The following is a 19,449-nucleotide window of genomic DNA, read 5'->3' as shown; positions in this document are numbered from 1 at the left end:
GCCGCCCGACTGCGCGCCAGGACGAGCCCCCTCCTTCCCGCGCACGCCCTGCGTCCTGCGCGCGCAGCAGCCCATGCCCGGCTCGCCGTGCCGTCGCTCCCCGCTGCCCCCGCGCATGCCCTGCCGCTCACCGGCTCCTGTCCACTGCGCCTGGCAGCGCCCGCTTGGGCCGCCCCTTGCCATACTGAGCTCCTCACCGCTGCCGCCCTGGAGCCCCCTTTGCTCGCCATGGCCTACACCTCTGCCGGCCCCGCCTCGCTATGCCGCCGTGCTCTGGTGGCCTCGCCCCGTAGCCCTTGGTTGGGCTCGGCCCCGAGCGGGTGGCGCCCGCCACCGCTAACTCATCGCCCGCAAGGCCCCCTGGGCCATTAACATGTGGGGCCTGCCCCTATTGAACGTTTAAAAAAAGAAAAAGGATTAAAAAAATTATTAATAATAAATAATATTAATTAACTAATCTTGATTAATTAAACTAATTAATCATAATTAGATTAACTAATGTACTTAACCTAATTAATCTGTTAATTAAACCAATTAATTAGGTTAATTAGTTATCAGTCAATGACATGTGGGCCCCTGTCCAGTTTGACCAGTCAAACTGTTGACTGGGTTGACCCAGTCTATGACAGGTGGGCCCTATTCGACCCTGTTGACCAGTCAACAGATGACTGGTCAAATGCTGACTGGATACCCCCCCTTGACCCCACCTGCCAGCCACACATGCATTTTGTTGGGTACAATTCTGTGTACCCATAGCAGTTTAAGATTTAATTTTCGAATTAAAACAATTTAGAAAATGATTTAAATCTTTTAAAATTACTATAAAATAAACCGTAGCTCGGATGGAAAAACTTTGTACATGAAAGTTGCTCAGAACGACGAGACGAATCCGGATACGCAGCCCGTTCGTCCGCCACGCATCCCTAGCATAGCGAACACACAACTTTCCCCCTCCGGCTCCTCTGCCCGAAAACGCGAAACACCGGGGATAATTTTCCGGATATTTCCCCCTTCACCGGTACCACCTCGTACCGCGTTAGGGCATACCTAGCATCACGCTTTGTCATGTCATGCATCGTCATGCATTTGTTTGCATTATATGTATTGTTTCTCCCCCCTCTTCTCTCGCTAGACACCGAGACCGACGCCGCTGCTACCCAGTACGACTACGGTGTTGACGACCCCTCTCTCTTGCCAGAGCAACCAGGCAAGCCCCCCCTTGATCACCAGATATCGCCTACTCTCCTCTATACTGCTTGCATTAGAGTAGTGTAGCATGTTACTGCTTTCTATTAATCCTATCCTGATGCATAGCCTGTCATTGTTGCTACAACTGTTCATACCTTACCTGCAATCCTAAATGCTTAGTATAGGATGCTAGTTTATCATCAGTGGCCATACATTCTTGTCCGTCTGCCATGCTATACTATCGGGCCGTGATCACTCGGGAGTTGATCACGGGTATATACCTATACTTTATACATGATACATGTGATGACTAAAGTCGGGTTGGCTCGAGGAGTACCCGCGAGTGATTCACGGATTGGGGGCTGAAAGGACCTTTGTCCCGACGCCCCTCTGGGTGGATCTTTGTGGCAGAGCGACAGGGCAGGTTGAGACCACCTAGGAGAGAGGTGGGCCTGGCCCTGGTCGGCGTTCGTGGTGTCTTCAAGATAACACGTTTAACGAGATCTTGGTATTTAATCTGAGTCTGGCTACTGGCCTATACGCACTAACCATCTACGCGGGGACAGTTATGGGCACTCGACGTCGTGGTATCAGCCGAAGCCTTCATGATGTCAGCGACTGAGCGGCACGCGCCAGGTTGGACCGCGTAACACAACTTCCTTTGTAATGGAGGTTGCTAGGTCTGCTCACCGGCTGCGTACACAACATGTAGGTGTGCAATGGGCGATGGGCCCAGACCCCTGCGTGCATAGGATTTAGATCGGCGTGCTGACCTCTCTGTTGTGCCTAGGTAGGGCTGCGACGTGTTGATCTTCCGAGGCCGGGCATGACCTAGGAAAGTGTGTCCGGCCAAATGGGATCGAGCGTGTTGGGTTATGTGGTGCACCCCTGCAGGGAAGTTAATCTATTCGAACAGCCGTGATCTTCGGTAATAGGACGACTTGGAGTTGTACCTTGACCTTATGACAACTAGAACCGGATACTTAATAAAACACACCCTTCCAAGTGCCAGATACAACTGGTGGTCGCTCTCTCACAGGGCGACGAGGGGAGGATCATCGGTTAGGTTTATGCTATGCGATGCTACTTGGTGAGCTTACCATCTACTCTCTTCTCCATGCTGCAAGATGGAGGTGGCCAGAAGCGTAGTCCTCGACGGGATTAGCTATCCCCCTCTTATTCTGGCTTTCTGCAGTTCAGTCCACATATGATACCCTTATTCCATTTGATACCAATGCATACATATGTAGTGTAGCTCCTTGCTTGCGAGTACTTTGGATGAGTACTCACGGTTGCTTTGCTCCCCCCTTTTCCCCCTTCCTATACTCGATTGCTGCGACCAGACGATGGAGCCCAGGAGCCAGACGCCACTATCGATGACGACTACTACTACTCGGGAGGTGCCTACTACTACGTGTAGCCCGCTGACGACGACCAGGAGTAGTTTAGGAGGATCCCAGGCAGGAGGCCTGCGCCTCTTTCGATTTGTATCCCAGTTTGTGCTAGCCTTCTTAAGGCAAACTTGTTTAACTTATGTCTGTACTCAGATATTGTTGCTTCCGCTGACTCGTCTATGATCGAGCTCTTGTATTCGAGCCTTCGGGGCCCCTGGCTTGTAATATGATGCTTGTATGACTTATTTTATTTGTAGAGTTGTGTTGTGATATCTTCCCGTGAGTCCCTGATCTTGATCGTACACGTTTGCGTGTATGATTAGTGTACGGTCAAATTGGGGGCGTCACAACAACATGAATTGCCCGAGTAACGCGCCTAAACTTCCCTCTGTACGAACCCGACCTTCGGGCTATCTTCGCAACCGTGGCTTCCCCCGCGAATTATTCTGGTTAGTCATGTTCTATATGATGTTTGTGTAATCTAGAAACATTTTTTAGCAACTAAATACCGGTTTTAAATAGGTATCTCGCTCGTTGGCAAATTTTGCTCTTGAGTCGTGATGAAATTGTGTTTTTTTGCAATTTTACTGCCTGGGTTGTTTGACCTGAACTTCCCCTAGTGCTAGGTTGAACTTGCGCCAACATTGCCCAAATGGACACTAGTATCATGAACCAGCTTAATTTTTGTCAAAATGTAAGCGGTTTAAGAGCAGTTTTGAAAATTGTTTTTTCTTCACACAAAAAACGTGAATCATATTTTCGATCGCATTTCTAAACCGTTTATCGGAATGAGGCATATAATACGGCGTTGGAAAGCTGCTGCAAAACCGCTCCTTCCACATATTGAAAGTTTTCTCTAATTCCCTATGGTTAAAGAGTAATTTAGAAAAAACGTAAAATTTCGCAAACTGAACAGCCGAGTTCGTATTTTCGATGTCATTTCTAAACGGCTAATCCAATTGAGGCATATGATATGGCGTTGGAAAGCTTATGAAAATGCGCTACTTTTTCATGTCAAAAGTTTTTTCTAATTTTGAAGGGTTAAGAGTAATTTAGAAAACGGTACAAGTCGTACCGAGTTCGTGTTTTCGAGCTAATTTTTTAACCGTGCTTCCGAATGCAGCAAATGATATGGCGTTGAAAGCTTGAGGAAATGCGAAACTTTTTTGTATATATTGTTTCTCCCAATTCCTTACTGTTTTAAGTCAATTTTGAAAATGGCTAAAAATATATTTTCGCCGTAATTTTTACAAACTTTATCGGAATGGGGCAAATAATATACCGTTAAAAGCTACGAAAAATGCGAAACTTTTTCATGTTGATGGTTTCTCTGATTCCTAGGAGTTTTCAAGTAATTTCGAAAATAGTAAGATCATTCATTCTGCCTTTATCGTGAAACAGATTCTTTGAAAATGCACCGCGTGAAGAACCTGAACTTCTCGGCGTGTGTACTTGAACTTCACTCTGTTTTGTACGTGCTTTATCTGCTCGCAGCTCTCCATCCACTCACCGGAATTGAGCAAGTAATAAACCGATGGAAAGCTAATGTAAACACTCAACTTTCCCGTGTTGATCATTTTTTCATACTCGCGACGATTTTAAAAGTTTTTCATCTGAAATTCATTCACTATAGGAGTCGAATTTCCTGCTGTTTTCATGTTGAACTTCTCTAATGTATTTTCGTTTGTAATTTTCTCATCCATTGATTTGTGTTACACAAATGATAATCCTTTTGTACGAACCTCCCTCACAATTTTTTTTAACTTTCTCCGACGGAGGACTTGAATTTATAACAATAAAACTTTTAGACTTTGTTTTTTATTTTATTTTTAATACAAATGCACACGTGCAGTACGTGAACTTCTGGCAGTTATCAATCTGAACTTCTCTCGGTTACGTGAAAATATCTGAGTTTTTTTATGAATTTTTATCTGATTTTCTTAATCCCCTTTTATAAATTTTGAAGCGCTCTATTTTTAAAAGTTGAACTTCTTGTTATTTTATTTTTGAACTTGTTGTTTCCATTCTTTAATAACGAGGAAAATCTGATTGTTCTATAATCATCGAACTTCTCCATCTTTTTAATATGGACTTCCTGGTTTTATTTCTTAATATTTTTTATGAAATTTTAAGGCATTCTTTTTTTAAGTTGTACTTCTTGTTTTTTATTTTTAAACTTCTTGTTTGGAAAATCTGAGTTTTCTATAACATCGAACTTCTCCATCTTTTTAATATGGAATTCGTGGTTTTTTCTTAATCTATTTTATGAAATTTCGAAGCACTCTATATTTTTTTTAAAGTTGAACTTCTTGTTATTTAATTTTTGAACTTCTTGTTTTCCATTCTTTAATAACGAGGGAAATCTGAGTTTTCTATAATCATCGAACTTCTCCATCTTTTTAATTTGGACTTCCTGGTATTATTTCTTTTAGTAACGGAAAAAATCCTACTTTTTGATAGACATCGAGCCGCTCTGTTTTAAAATTTGAAATTCTAGGTTTATTTTAATAGAACTTCTTCATTATTTCGAATAGAACTTATTGGTCTTATTCTTTAGTAACCGAAAAAAATTGAGTTTTCAAATAAATATAAAACTGCTCTGCTTTTAAAAATTGAACTTCTTGGTTTTATTATGTAGTAACAAGAAAAAACTGAGTTTTTTAATATGCATTGAACTACTTAATTTTTTAATTTGAACTTCATGGTTTAAATCTTTAGTATTGGGGAAATGCCCAAAATGACTTTGTCTTTTGTTTTTGTTTTTCAGCTCTAAATCCTAGCTTTTAATATACTTTGAACTTCTGTGTTATTTTAATCTGGACTTCACATTTTTTAGTTTTCGAGTAAAGTTTTTTATTTTTAAATAAACATGATTTTGACTTTTTTTTATCTTTGATCTTCATGGTCGATTCTTTAAAAAAAATTAATTTGAAGTTCTTCATTTTATTATTTAGTAACGGGAAAACATCTAAGTTTTTTTAACCTTCGAACTTCTCTCTTACTTTACTTTGAACTTCTTAGAGAAAATAAGGTTTAATAAGCAAACAATTTTCTAGGGATTTAACTTCGAACTTCTAGGTTTTTTGACCTTCTCGGTTATTTCAAATTGAACTTCTAGGGTTTTCAAATTTGAAGTTAATTCTATGTTTTTTTGACCTTCTCGGTTCTTTCAAATTTTCTAGTTTTTTTTTTAAATACCTTTTTTATCAACTTTTTTTTGAGCTGCTCTATTATTTTGAGCTGGCATTGTCTCTTATTTTTTAGAAACGAGGAAGATCTAACTTTTAAAAACTTTGGTTATTTTCGAGAAACGAGAAAATTCCAATATTTTTATGAGCATCAAACTGCTCTTTTTTTTTATTTTGACGTTCTTGATTTTAGTTTTAGAAATAGGGAAAAATCTATTTATATATATATGGGTCGTTCCTTTTTATTTTGATGAATTTCTTCTGTATTTGGCACATGTGAACTTCGAAAATACTGAAACATGAACTTCGTTGCAAACTAAAAAAATAACACACAACAATACACATACAAAGTACACCAGAACAATTCAGTCGACACGCACCATGCACCAGTGCACGTACACACACACACACTGCTGTGATGGCCGTGGGGATAATCCAGAGGAGATCTCGCGGCTGTGCAAAAATGCAGAGACAGGAGAACTACAACTATCGTACTACCTGAGGGATTTTTCAGATATCAACTTGAAACATAAATCATGCAGGGATAGAAATGAACTTTTTCTTCAAAATAGAATGCATAATAATCTCTTTTCCTAATAGAAAAACAACCATTAGTTGGTGTGGTGTTAGCACCGCACTTGCCCAATGCCATATATTTTATTCCTAGACACATATTCACCCTTATCCCTTCAACGTTGATTGCTCCTTCTCTTTTCTCCAGCCACATGCTTTGCTTCTTCTATTGTTTCTTCTTTTATACACCAAGATCCAGCGGCCTTCCTGATTCAAACAAGCGAACAGAACACTCCAGTGGCCTTCCTGATTCAAACAAGCGAACAGAACACGATAGCAACGCACACCGCTCTTTTCTTTTGCAGTTGGACATATTTTTGAACTTCTGGAACAATTTCTATTGACCTTCAGCCTTTTTTCATTCCAACAAGTGAGCAAACTGGACACAAGGTATAATGCTCATTATTTTAGAGTTGAACTTCAGAATCTGGCGAAGTCGGCCTGCAACAATGGCCAATTTTTTTAGAGCCTTGTTGCCCACTAATGCCATCACCAGATGTGGGTTCCCTACCTGGCAATGTACAAAGAAAACTAAGCACTAACATACACTTCGAGTTCCAACGAAGAGAAGCAGAGTGTTCTTGGAATCAAACTGAAGCAATGCGACGAGATGGAAGTTCAGAAACTTATCTGGTCTACTTATACATGGGGGCGAGGAAGCGGTAGCCGGGGTGAGATGCAGGGCAGCAGTGGGATTGGGGGGGCTGCGGTTGTGAACCTCCAAGGGGCCGCGTAGTTGAACGACTGGAGTTGCTGGTAACCACGAGCGTCGTTTTTGCCACCCCGGGTGATGGCTTGGCGCATTGGAAGCAGAGGATGGGCCGCCTCTGCCGTGGATCCAGGGGAAGGGAGACCGCCGCCGCTGTGGTTGCAGGGGGGTGGAGGTAGGCTGCCGCCGCCGTGGTTGCAGGGGGATGGAGGTTGCCGCTGTCGTGGTTCCAGGGGGATGGAGGCCGCCGCCGCCGTGGATCGGGTAGGGAGGTGTTGTCGTGGACGGGGACCAAGGAAAGGAAGCGCGTCGGGGACGAGTTGGGTGGCGGCGGAGGTGGATCCGCATCGGGACAGGGGTGGGCGGCGGCCCTGGGGCAAGTGGAGGTGGCGGCTCCGTGAGGCAGGTGGTGGCAGCGGGGCCCTCGGGCAGGTGGAGCCGGCGGCTCCCTGGGGCTGTTGGCGGCTATGTGGATGGGGATCGGGGAGAGTGAGAGGTGCGGGAGGTAGGGGGTGGACGGTCATGGGCTCTTTTTTCTTTTGTCCAGGTTCGGGAACACGTCCATCGCTGCTATATAAAGCGTGTTGTGATCCAAATAGTTATTCTAATCATAAGATTAAAATAGTGTTGTTCTATATATGCACAAAATAATATATAAGGCGTGTTGTGATCCAAATAGTTATTCTAATCATAAGATTAAAATAGTGTTGTCCTATATATGCACAAAATAATGCAGCCTGCCTTTCAGTGTCGGTGTCACATGGAAAGATAAGTCGGTGTGGGAGAAAACTCCACTCTGTTTGATCGTCCAACAAACAAATCCAATTAATGTATTCTAGGATTCTGGAGTACACGTCGTAAAACTCCAATACTGGGTTAAATCTACAGTTTGGTATTCGGAGGAAATCTCCAACGTATTCATACCCCAAGAAAAAAATTGGGGAAATTTTCTCACAAGGCTAGCTCTGAATTGCCGCAAGACTTGCTGCTAGCAAATCGTTCCATGCATCGGTTGGTCCTGGTAAACACCAATGCATGCAATCGTCGTGCTTCTTTCCTCCGGTTGTCGCCGGATGAGCGTCAGCTCTGAATTCGCTCATGTGAGTGACGTTCAAAACTCTGAAGGAAGACTGCTCCAGAGCCTTCATCAAGTGCTGGTTTACCAAACGTACTTCTGTGTTTGTGCCGTTGTTGTCCAAGGAGAAAAATTCTTTGACCTAGACCAGTTTTGCTCAACATATTAATCTCAAAACTCCAAGCTCCAAACAACCACCAACCTTCTACAACCCAATATTTGGTATTTAGACCAAAGGGAAAAACATAATATTGCAGCAACACTGAAATATAAACACATTCAGTAACTATCAAGAGATTGATTGCATGTTCAGCAGGAAAGTGTTATTCCAACAGAGGTAAATAAATATTGTCTGCCAGTTACTGCATATTTTCTTGGGGGGAAATAATGTGCATTTGCAAATGCTATGCTATATTGGAATCCATGCAAGGCATTGATGATCACAGAGGAGATATGTTGACAAGTGCAACTCTTTTTTATGTCATCCGGATATTAGTTCTCTTTAGTCAAGCCGTTTGCGCTTCAGATGGCAGACTTGAAAGTTTTTTTTTTTCTGTTAGGACAAAAAATTACAAAGCAGGGTTTTTTCCTGTTAAAACTTGAAAGCGATTGAAAAGTGATTGGAGTACTTCAGGGAAAGGTGCAATGTCAGGCAACCAGAGGAATCAAGTTCATGTTTCTTTATTTTGGGGTGAAACAGACAGCACTCTTGTTCAGATGCACAAATCACATGTGTGTGATAGCTTATGGCCTTACAACTACTTTATAACAGCCTAACATATAGACATGCATATACTTTTGGCAAACAAGACTATGGTGCAGTCCTAGTATCCCCTTGTTAGAACATCTGTTTCACTTCATATTACAACTGTGAGTTCTGATTTAAACAACTTCTGTCATTTATCACATTAAGACTACCTACCAACAATTCAACATACTAAAAAGAGTGTAAAAACAATATGTATGATTTCGAAAGAAAAAAGGGGAGGAAAACGAAAGCATGCAGCAGAAGATGAAAAAGCGCAATCCAAGTATCAACACACTGTTGTTTCGATACCTCTTCAGAGGACAAGGGTTGGTCACGTTGACAAGATCCACCTTCATTCCAATCACCACCTTCAAAATGTCTAGGAGATTGAGTGCTGAAGAATTTCAATCCATTGGGTCTCATTGCTTTGTTCGCAAATGTTATCTGATGAAAAAATTATTCATAGTGAATGAAAGTTGAATATCATGATGATATTAAACAGCAAAGCAGATATTTTCCTTCTTTGCTAGAGTTCAGGGGATATTTAGACAAGTCATTTAGACATAATGCAGTGTGAAAATATTCAAGTCGAAATCAACTCAATTTTTTTCTTGAGAAAACACAAAAAACTTTGTGTCTCTTATAGACTATTCCAATGAGTGAAATGGTCAAGAATGGCTCACCGCTTCGTTGGTCTAACCGCCGGTTTAATGCGTAAAAAAATCACATTTAATTGATTCTCAAGTCAGTTTGGAGGAAGCTTTGACTTCATATATACTTGGAAACACATCATAGCAGCTATACATGGTGACTTGGTCACAAAGGAATGCAGCCCAGCAGGTACTGGGCATCCCATGCCTGCGCGAATGGTGGCGAGAGGTCCTAAGTTTGATCCCTTGCCTGCTGCTCATATACGATGATCTTTTTCATGGTTGTTATCGGCAAAACTCTCTTCTAAGGTTTAAGCGAACCTGAACAGATGAGGGCATAACTTCCGGTATTTCCGGTTGGACAGACTGATTCAACATTATCGGGCAAGGAACAGTAAGCAGGAATTTTCAGAAAACTCAAGAGACAACCACAGGCGTACCATGTGTTTAAGAGTCAAATCCAGTCCTTCAGGTGGCAGTAAAGGAGGTATAATCGGCTTCCCTTTCTCAAAGAAGAGCATCGGTGACTGTATTGGATCAAACTTTGAAGAGGACCACCACCTGTATAAAGCAGAGGGGGATGAGCCCAGTAATACGAAATACAAATGCAAACAGAAAACAAGTTTCAGGAAATAGCTTGGTTATATTGCCCTTTATATGTGGTAGAGTGGTCATAGATTGTCTAGCTCAGCACATAAAAATAGTTAGCAAAAGAAGCCAGGAAATATAGCATATCTAATAACAATAATCAGATAACACTGCATATCCTTTTCCATCATTACCATCAATAGGTTAATCAAAATACTTCAATAGCACCAATCATCTCAGATAATGAAAGTAATCTATCAAAACAATCATTTCTTTCTGATGTTATGTGCCTTGGTAAAGCAACACATGTTGCGAATGATACCTTCTAGACATCTAGTTGAGTGCACTGAGGCCGAGGAAGAGGCACATTACAAAACAACAATAATGGAAGAGTAACAACATAGTATTGAGCTATTAACTGATTACTCAGAGGGTTTAAATATTAGGATTCAGGATCACCAATTAATAACGGGGAGCTAACATTGGACAACTGATCAACTGTTCATTTAAAGCTTATATGCCTTAAGAATTGTGATCTCACGTACCAATGCCCCGTATTGAAAATAAGAATATCATGGAAGCTTGGTGCCTCTGCCCATGTTTGGTCCGCAATATCAACATCAATCCTGTGGCCTTGCTTGTATCCAAGAGATTCTAGGGGACCTCCGTTTGGACTGGCTGACCAGCTACAGAACCAACAATATGATTTTGATCAATGATAACCAAATAGATGAGTACAGCATCATCCATGAAAAGATTTATGAGTCTGTTATGACCGGTTTACAATACAACCGGAGGAGGCCCGCTAGGCAGTAGATTAAGGGCTTGGCCCACAAGTTATCTTAGGCTAGTCGTTTTCAGGTTATAAATATTAGATTGTAAGATACCTTTTGGAATTAAGCAATAAAAGATAGTTCTATCCTATTGCCCGGCTCCAGAGGAGCCGGAAACCCTAGCCGCACCTTGCCCTAGCCGCGCCGCCCTCTTCTTCCTCGCGACGGCGCCCACGCGCCGGAGCCGCCGCCCTCGCCCCCAACCCTCACTGTCCTGCCCGTATAACCTACGGAGTAGAGCCGGTAGGAACCCTAGCCCTACCAATTTGGTATCAGGTAACCGGGTTTCGACCATGTCTCCGCCAATTCCACCGCCACCACCACCGCTGCCCGCCAACTCCTCCACCACCGCCGCCTCTGCGCCGGGCGTCATGGCCTCGCTCTCGGCGGGCACCAAGGCGTCGCTCTCAGCGCCGGCCCTAACGGCACCCGGCACCACGCCGGGCCAAGGGCAGCCACCGGCCCCCGTCCAACACTCGCCGCCGCCGTCACCTCCCCCGCAGCCGCAACAGTTCACGCCGGAGGCCATGGCAGGCGTCCTCAACGACCTCGTCACCGCGGTTCAAGGGATCCGCCTCTACCTGGCAGGTCCGTACGGGCCGCCCCCACCACCCCATCCAGCCATGGCCGCGGGTCAGCAGACGCTTCCGTGGTACTCGGCACCGGGGGCCATCACCGGAGGCTACCCGGCGCTTCCCGCCCCAGCGGTCGCACCGCCGCCTTGGCCGCAGTGGCCGCCGGAGATCGCGCCGGCAGCCCCGCCACTCGTCGCCACCACGGGGCCGCAGTGGCCCACCTGGACCGCGCCGGCCGCGCCGTCCTCCGTCGCGCCCTACCTTCCAGCGGCCTCGGAGCAGGGCCCTCCACCGGCCCCGCCCAGCCCTAACCTGGGCAGGTCTTCGCCGAGCGGGCTCCCAATACAGGAGGTCCGCTTTCCGCCGTCCCCATCGCCACTCCCCGGCTGGCTCAACGGACAGCCATCGGCCTACCCGGAGACCCGTCCACCGTCCGATTTTCCGCTGCAGCCCGCGGTGTCGGGCGCCGCTGGGAACTACGCCGGGCCTTCCACCATGGCCTGTGCGCCATCATCCGCCCTCCGCACCGCCGAGGCAGTGGGCCAGGGTGTGCCACACCAGCAACCGCCCCGGTTCGCCAAGATCGACTTCGCCACGTACGACGGCTCCGACGACCCGCTTAACTGGCTCAACCAGTGTGACCAGTTCTTTCGCGGCCAGCGCACGCCCGCGTCGGAACGGACTTGGCTGGCATCCTACCATCTCCGCGGGGCCGCCCAGACATGATACTACGCCCTCGAACAGGACGAGGGCGGCATGCCCCCGTGGGATCGTTTCAGAGAGTTGTGCCTTCTTCGTTTTGGGCCACCAGTACGCGGGAGCCGCTTGGCCGAGTTGGGCCGTCTGCCGTTCACCTCCACGGTGCAGGACTTCGTCGATCGCTTCCAGGCCCTGGCATGCCACGCACCCGGTGTGACGGCCTTACAGCGGGCGGAACTTTTCATCGGCGGCCTCCCCGACCACATCCGCGTGGACGTCGAGATGAAAGGGTCCCAAGACCTTCAGATGGCCATGTACTATGCCCGGGCGTTCAAGCAGCGCGCCCAGGCCGTGACGCGTCCATCTGCGCCACGTGGGGGCCGACAGCTTCCCCGGCCGGCTCCGGCGGCACCAGCGTCCCCTACAGCCGTTCCGGCCGCCGCCCCGGCACCGACGCGGCCATTCAGGCGCCTCACCCAGGCGGAACAGCTGGAACGCCGGCGACTGGGCTTGTGCTTCAACTGTGATGTGCCCTATGCACCAGATCATGTCTGTCCCCGCCTCTTCTACTTGGAAACGACAGACGAGTCTGAGGAGGAGCCACTGGAGGATGGCCTCGGCGCCCCAGCCCTTGCGGAGCCCGCAGCGGCACCCGCGCCCGCCCCGGCCACCGCCCTTGTAGTGTCCCTACACGCGCTGGCCGGCATCCATGATGAACAGACGATGCTCTTACCGGTCATGATCCACGGTGAGCGCCTGGTGGCCCTAGTGGACACAGGGTCCACACATAACTTCCTGCCGGAGACCACCATGCGGCGCCTGGCATTACAGCCAACCGGCGGTGAACAGTTGCGAGTCACCGTCGCTAATGGTGACCGTCTCCGCTGCCACGGGCTCGCCCGCGACGTGCCCATCACTATTGGCGACGAGCACTTCTCCATCACCTGCGCCGACATCGACTTAGGCTGCTTCCACTTCATCCTCGGCATCGACTTCTTGCGCACTCTTGGTCCTATTCTCTGGGATTTCGACGCGCTGACGATGACCTTCTGACGGTTAGGCCGCCGCATTCGGTGGGCCGGCATTGGGGGTGCCGCACCCACCCCTCCACTCCAGCTCGCCGCGACCACGGCCACGGCCGAGCACCCACTATTGGAGAGCCTCCTACAGCAGCACGGCGACATCTTCACCGAGCCACAGGGGCTGCCGCCCGCCCACGCGTACGATCACCGTATACATCTTCTGCCAGGCTCTGCACGGTGGTGGTACGGCCTTACCGCTATCCGCAGTTGCAGAAGGATGAGTTGGAGCGGCAGTGTGCACTCATGCTCGCGGCGGGCATCATCCGGCTATCCACTTCGCCGTTTACCACCCCGGTGCTTCTCGTCCGCAAGTCAGACGGCACATGGCATTTCTGCATCGACTACCGTGCCCTTAATGCTGTCACACTCAAGGATAAGTTCCCTATTCCGGTGGTCGACGAGCTCTTCGATGAGCTCCATGGGGCGCGCTTCTTCACCAAACTCGACCTCCGGTTGGGGTACCACCAGGTGCGCATGCACCCTGATGACATCGCCAAGACGGCGTTTCAGACTCATCACGACCACTTCGAGTTCTTAGTGATGCCCTTTGGCCTCACCAACGCCCCGACAACTTTCCAGGCTCTGATGAACAACGTCCTCCGACCCTACTTACGCCGGTTTGTGCTTGTTTTCTTTGATGATATTCTGATCTACAGTGCGTCTTGGGCAGAGCACCTACAGCACGTCGCCATCATCTTCAACGAGCTTCGGCGCACCATCTCCATCTTAAGCGCTCGAAGTGCTCGTTCGGGACGCCTTCGGTGGCCTACTTAGGCCACGTCATCTCGGCCGACGGGGTCGCTATGGACGCCGACAAAGTGGCCGCCGTCGCTGCCTGGCCGACGCCCCAGTCTCCGTGGGCTCTTCGCGGGTTTCTCGGCCTTGCTGGCTACTACTGGAAGTTCATCCGGAGTTTGGTGTCATCGCTTCTCCACTCACGCGGTTGTTGCGCCGCGACGCGTTCGCCTGGGATGCGGAGGCGACGACAGCCTTCGAGGCCCTCAAGGGGGCCCTCACGACGGGGCCCGTTCTTCAGATGCCGGACTTCGACCGGCCGTTCGTTGTGGACTGTGACGCCTTGGGTGTGGGGTTCGGCGCTGTGCTTCATCAGGGCGACGGGCCTCTTGCTTTCTTCAGCCGGCCCTTCGCTCCGCGCCATCTCAAGCTCGCAGCGTACGAGCGGGAGCTCATTGGCTTGGTGCAGGCGGTGCGCCATTGGCGGCCCTATCTGTGGGGCCGGTCTTTTCAGATTCGCACGGACCACTACAGCCTCAAGTTCTTGCTGGATCAGAGGCTCTCCACCGTGCCCCAGCATCAGTGGATTAGCAAGCTCTTCGGCTTCGATTTCTCCATCGAGTATCGCCCGGGTCGTCTTAACACCGTGGCCGATGCCTTATCCCGCCGTGATGCCGACCTCGACTCCGTCACCGGCGACTCCGAGGGGCAGGCACTCTGCATCCGCTCAGGGCCGACTTTTGGCCTCTTCGACGACATTCGCCGGGCCACCGCGACCGCCGCCGATGTGGTTCTCCTGCAGCAGCAGCTGGCGGCCGGCGACCTGGAGGAGCCATGGCGCCTCTCCGACGGCCTGCTAGTCCATGGGCGCCGTGTTTTCGTTCCTGCTCATGATGATCTCCGTCACCAGGTCTTGCTGCTAGCTCACTCGGCTGGCCACGAGGGTGTGCAGAAAACCCTCCGTCGTCTCCGTGCCGACTTCTACATTCCTGGTGATCGTGCCCTCGTTCGCGATTGGGTGCGCTCTTGTGCGACGTGTCAGCACAACAAGACGGAGACGCTACGGCCAGCTGGTCTTCTTCAACCCCTGGATGTGCCTTCTCAGGTCTGGGCCGATATCTCCATGGACTTCATCGAGGGGCTTCCCAAGGTGGGAGGCAAGTCGGTCATTCTCACGGTGGTCGACCGCTTTTCTAAATATGCTCACTTCATCGCACTGGGGCATCCCTACACCGCCGCGTCCGTGGCTCGTGCCTTCTTCGACGGTATTGTCCGTCTGCACGGGTTTCCTGCTTCGATCGTCAGTGATCGCGACACGGTGTTCACAGGCCATGTCTGGCGCGATCTCTTCAGGATGGCGGGCGTTAAGCTACGCTTCAGCATGGCCTTCCACCCCCAGACGGACGGCCAATCAGAGGTGGTTAACAAGGTGATCGCCATGTATTTACGCTGTGTTACAGGTGATCGGCCTCGTGCTTGGGTGGATTGGCTCGCATGGGCGGAGTACTGCTACAACACCTCCTACCACTCTGCCCTGCGTGCGACACCATTTGAGGTGGTCTACGGGCGGCCACCTCCGCCGATCTTGCCGGTGGACCCGGCTACGGCGAGGACGGAGGCCGCGGGTGACCTTATTCGCACCCGTGACGAGATGCTTGCGGAGGTCCGTCAGCGTCTCCTTCAGGCTCAGCAGCTGGCGCAGCATTACTACAACAACCACCATCGCGAGGCGGAGTTCGCCGTGGGTGATTGGGTGTGGCTGCGTCTTCTTCACCGCTCTACACAGTCACTCGACCCGCGCGCGAAGCGCAAGCTCGGGCCTCGCTACGCGGGACCCTTCGCCATCTTGGAGCGCATTGGGCAGGTGGCCTATCGTCTTCAGCTGCCGGCCGGCGCTCGCATCCACGATGTGTTTCATGTGGGGCTGCTCAAGCCTTTTCATGGAGAGCCACCGGCGGCTCCACCAGCGCTTCCCCCGACCGGCAATGGACGTCTTCTTCCGGAGCCAGAGAAGGTGTTGAAGGCGCAACTTCGTCGCGGGGTATGGTTCATCCTGATCCAGTGGGCGGGTCTTCCTGTGGAGGAAGCTACTTGGGAGCCACGTGAGGATTTCCGCCACCACTATCCAGACTTTCAGCTCGAGGACGAGCTGTTTGTGCAGGCGGGGAGAGATGTTATGACCGGTTTACAATACAACAGGAGGAGGCCCGCTAGGCAGTAGATTAAGGGCTTGGCCCACAAGTTATCTTAGGCTAGTCGTTTTCAGGTTATAAATATTAGATTGTAAGATACCTTTTGGAATTAAGCAATAAAAGATAGTTCTATCCTATTGCCCGGCTCCAGAGGAGCCGGAAACCCTAGCCGCACCTTGCCCTAGCCGCGCCGCCCTCTTCTTCCTCGCGATGGCGCCCACGCGCCGGAGCCGCCGCCCTCGCCCCCAACCCTCACTGTCCTGCCCGTATAACCTACGGAGTAGAGCCGGTAGGAACCCTAGCCCTACCAGAGTCACCCTCTAATGCACAGAAAAAGGTTAGGGAAACAGTAGACTGTCTAAAATATTAGGCAAACAAAACAATTTAAAGAAAAATGGTGAGCCGGCAAGAGAAAAGACTATTAATAGCAACCTTAGTTTTTTCAAAATCAAGTACCAAGAATGGTCTACTGGAAGCATTGCAATACTACCAAATTAGAACTAGAGTCCAAAACTGAAAGCAATGACCCACGTTGCGGATATATAATTCTTACACAACTCATAACAATAGAAGTTACACCCATCTCCAAAGAACTAAATTTTGGTACTAATACAAATGGCACTCCTTACCTGCCATAGCGTACCAAAAGATTAGTTCGGTGGTATGCGAGGGTGAGGTTGTAGCGTAGGAATGTGAAACCTCGGTCTGCCCCTGCTGGACGCCACTTGCGAACCTCTCCGTTCACTCCCCTGAGCATGCAGACCAATGAGACAAACATGTTTCGATTCAAAGAATCACCCACAAATCCTACAACAAAGCATTGAACACACATCAACATGTGATAGCATATTCAAGGGGTCACTGAAATGACTGAATACACTACACATAGACAAACAGATAAATCTGAACCAAGAAGCCGTATCACTTAAGGTATGCATTGACCCAATTTCCTCTTATAACATTATGATCATTATGAAGCAAGAATCATAATAACTGACCATGCCCCAACATGACCACCACAAGATGACATTCGTACAGCTACATATGTAAATTTCAACACATTCAACAGTACAGGGAACCAATCACATATCTATGCTATCCACATACGATACTACACCTTGCTTAGTAGACCAAGCAAAACATCGAGACATCTCTTGAGTGCCGATCTATGACAATGGGCAGTAAGCACCGCAAGTATTACCACGTTATATGCAGAAGATTTTGTTCAAAGATGCCAAAAACTCCAACTCTACCAGGAGGCCACACCAGAAAGGCTTCACTCTGCAGACGGAGTCACGTCCCAAGCAGTAGCTACCAAACACAGCGAAATGGGTGAGTACGAACCAATGTTGGTGTTCCTATGACGCTCTAAGAACCGGAGCGGGTCGAGCCTGGGGAGTAGCTCGCACCCTTCGGGCTTCCATCGCCAGCGGAGGAGGGCGCGGCCGTTGCGCTTGCCGTTGGCGACGCAGTTCCACCCCTTGAAGATCTCCTTGCACGTGTGGTCGTACCGGAGGTGGGACTCGGCGGAGGAGTCGGACACCCATCCGCCGGCAGCGTAGTCGCAGGTCTGTTGGGACCTGAGAGCTGCGTCGCGGAGCGCGGGGATGGAGCGAGATGGGAAGATCAGGATTAGGGTCAGTAGAATAAGGGGGAGGAGCAACACGAGAGGGAGGAAGACTTTGCGCCGCCGCAGGCCGGCGGCCGGGCTCCTCGCCGGCGGCATGGGAGACACGGCGAGGCGAACAGGATCGAGTTTTGCTTGGGCTTAAAAAAACAGAGTGGGCCTGAAGAACTAGTCTCAGCCGGCGGAGGCGAGTTTCGGACTAGGCCAGGCCTCACTTCGGCCCGAGAACATGGTTAGGCACAATAGCTTAATTGGGCCGAGCCTTTCCGAGAACATGAGTTCTTTTTTTTGCCATGCGGGGACATGGTACACTGGGAATATCGGGAGCTCCTAGTTGGGCCGGCCCACGAAACGCGTCGGCCACTGAACTCGCGCGGAAAAATCCCAAAAAAGATAGGTGTATCTGCCATAGGATTCGAACTAAAGACGTTCGTTCCATGTCCGACCTCTCCAACCACTGGAGCTAACATCATTGAACAATTTGTTCCATCCTGAGATATGTAATAACACTGTCGAAGCGCTATTTGCTGCACATAATCATGTACTGTATCACTTAAAATTTTTGGAAAAAAATCATGATAAGAAAAAGTTCATATATTTTGAAAAAAGTTCATCAATTTGAAAAAAGTTCATCGATTTTGAAAAAAAGTTCATCGAAAATGAAAACAAGTGTTCATGGATTATAAAAAATTGTAAAAATTTAAAAAAAGATAATCAATTTGAAAATAAGTTCATCTAATTTAGAAAAGTTTGTTGAATTTGAAAAAAACTTCATCGAATATGAAAAAATTTCATCAAATTTGAAAAAAGTTCATCGGAACTAAAAAAAGTTCAACGAATTTGAAAAAAGTTCATTGATTTGAAGAAAAGTTCACGAATTATAAAAAATATCATTGAGACAGGAAGAAGAAAAAGAAAAAAAAAGATAAAAGATAAACGGAAACAGGAAAAAGGAAAAAGGAAAAAGGAGAAAGGAGAGAGGAAAAGGAAAAAGGAAAGTTAAACTAAGAAAAGATGTAAGAGGATGTCATTCACCACAATGGGCAAGGTGGCGCGATGGTTATTGCTGGTTAGCTTGAAGTAGTCCTGGCCATGGGAAGCCCGGCCCGAACGGCCCGGCCCGAAAAAGCCCGACCCGGTCCAGCCCGACGCCGCTCCCGGGCTGGGCTCGGGCCTAGATTTTGAGCCCGAAGGCCGGGCCTGGGCCCATCGTTTTCGCGTTTTCCTAAAGGCCGGGCCGGCCCGGCCCGAAGCCCGACGGGTTTTTACGTGTTCGGGCCGGGCTCGGGCCCAAAAAACAGGCCTGGGCTTGGCTAGGCCCGACCCGAAGCCCGGCCGGGCCCGAGGTATGGCCAGGTATAGCTTGAAGTATACGTCCGTAGTTCGATCCCCCATGAGGACGCTCATTTTTTGTTGTCTGGAATACAGAAAGAAAATAGGATGAGATGGGTCGGCCCAGCTTGGTTGGTTGTAGGCGCTCGTTTGCAATATACACATAAACGGGCGCCTGCAGCGCCAAATAGGATTTGCCGGGAATATCTCTACTCCTAGTTGAGAAGTTGGTTTATCTCAAAAAAGAAAAATTGAGTTGGT

General features: G+C 48.6%; 1 protein-coding gene across 4 annotated transcripts; it reads right to left on the bottom strand.

Moving 5' to 3' along the window:
• Nucleotides 1-7,823: 7,823 nt before the first annotated feature.
• Nucleotides 7,824-18,008, bottom strand: LOC119354359 (protein trichome birefringence-like 13). 4 transcript variants are annotated; one of them, XM_037621091.1, is made up of 6 exons: nucleotides 17,574-18,007; nucleotides 16,859-17,036; nucleotides 10,659-10,799; nucleotides 9,966-10,086; nucleotides 9,185-9,319; nucleotides 7,824-8,269 (listed from the first exon to the last, which is right to left on the bottom strand). In XM_037621091.1, the coding sequence occupies exons 1-6, from the start codon at nucleotides 17,953-17,955 to the stop codon at nucleotides 8,012-8,014; spliced, it is 1,215 nt and encodes a 404-aa protein (XP_037476988.1). In that variant the 5' UTR covers nucleotides 17,956-18,007; the 3' UTR covers nucleotides 7,824-8,011. The 4 variants fall into 4 exon arrangements, with proteins under 4 accessions (XP_037476988.1, XP_037476989.1, XP_037476990.1 ...); XM_037621093.1 differs by having other exon boundaries at nucleotides 8,215-8,332; nucleotides 17,574-18,008; XM_037621094.1 differs by having other exon boundaries at nucleotides 8,237-8,329; nucleotides 17,574-18,008.
• Nucleotides 18,009-19,449: the final 1,441 nt, after the last annotated feature.

The sequence above is a fragment of the Triticum dicoccoides genome, chromosome 2A (genome assembly GCF_002162155.2).
Source record: "Triticum dicoccoides isolate Atlit2015 ecotype Zavitan chromosome 2A, WEW_v2.0, whole genome shotgun sequence".
NCBI lineage: Eukaryota > Viridiplantae > Streptophyta > Magnoliopsida > Poales > Poaceae > Triticum > Triticum dicoccoides.
This window is presented reverse-complemented; position numbering and strand designations above follow the sequence as displayed.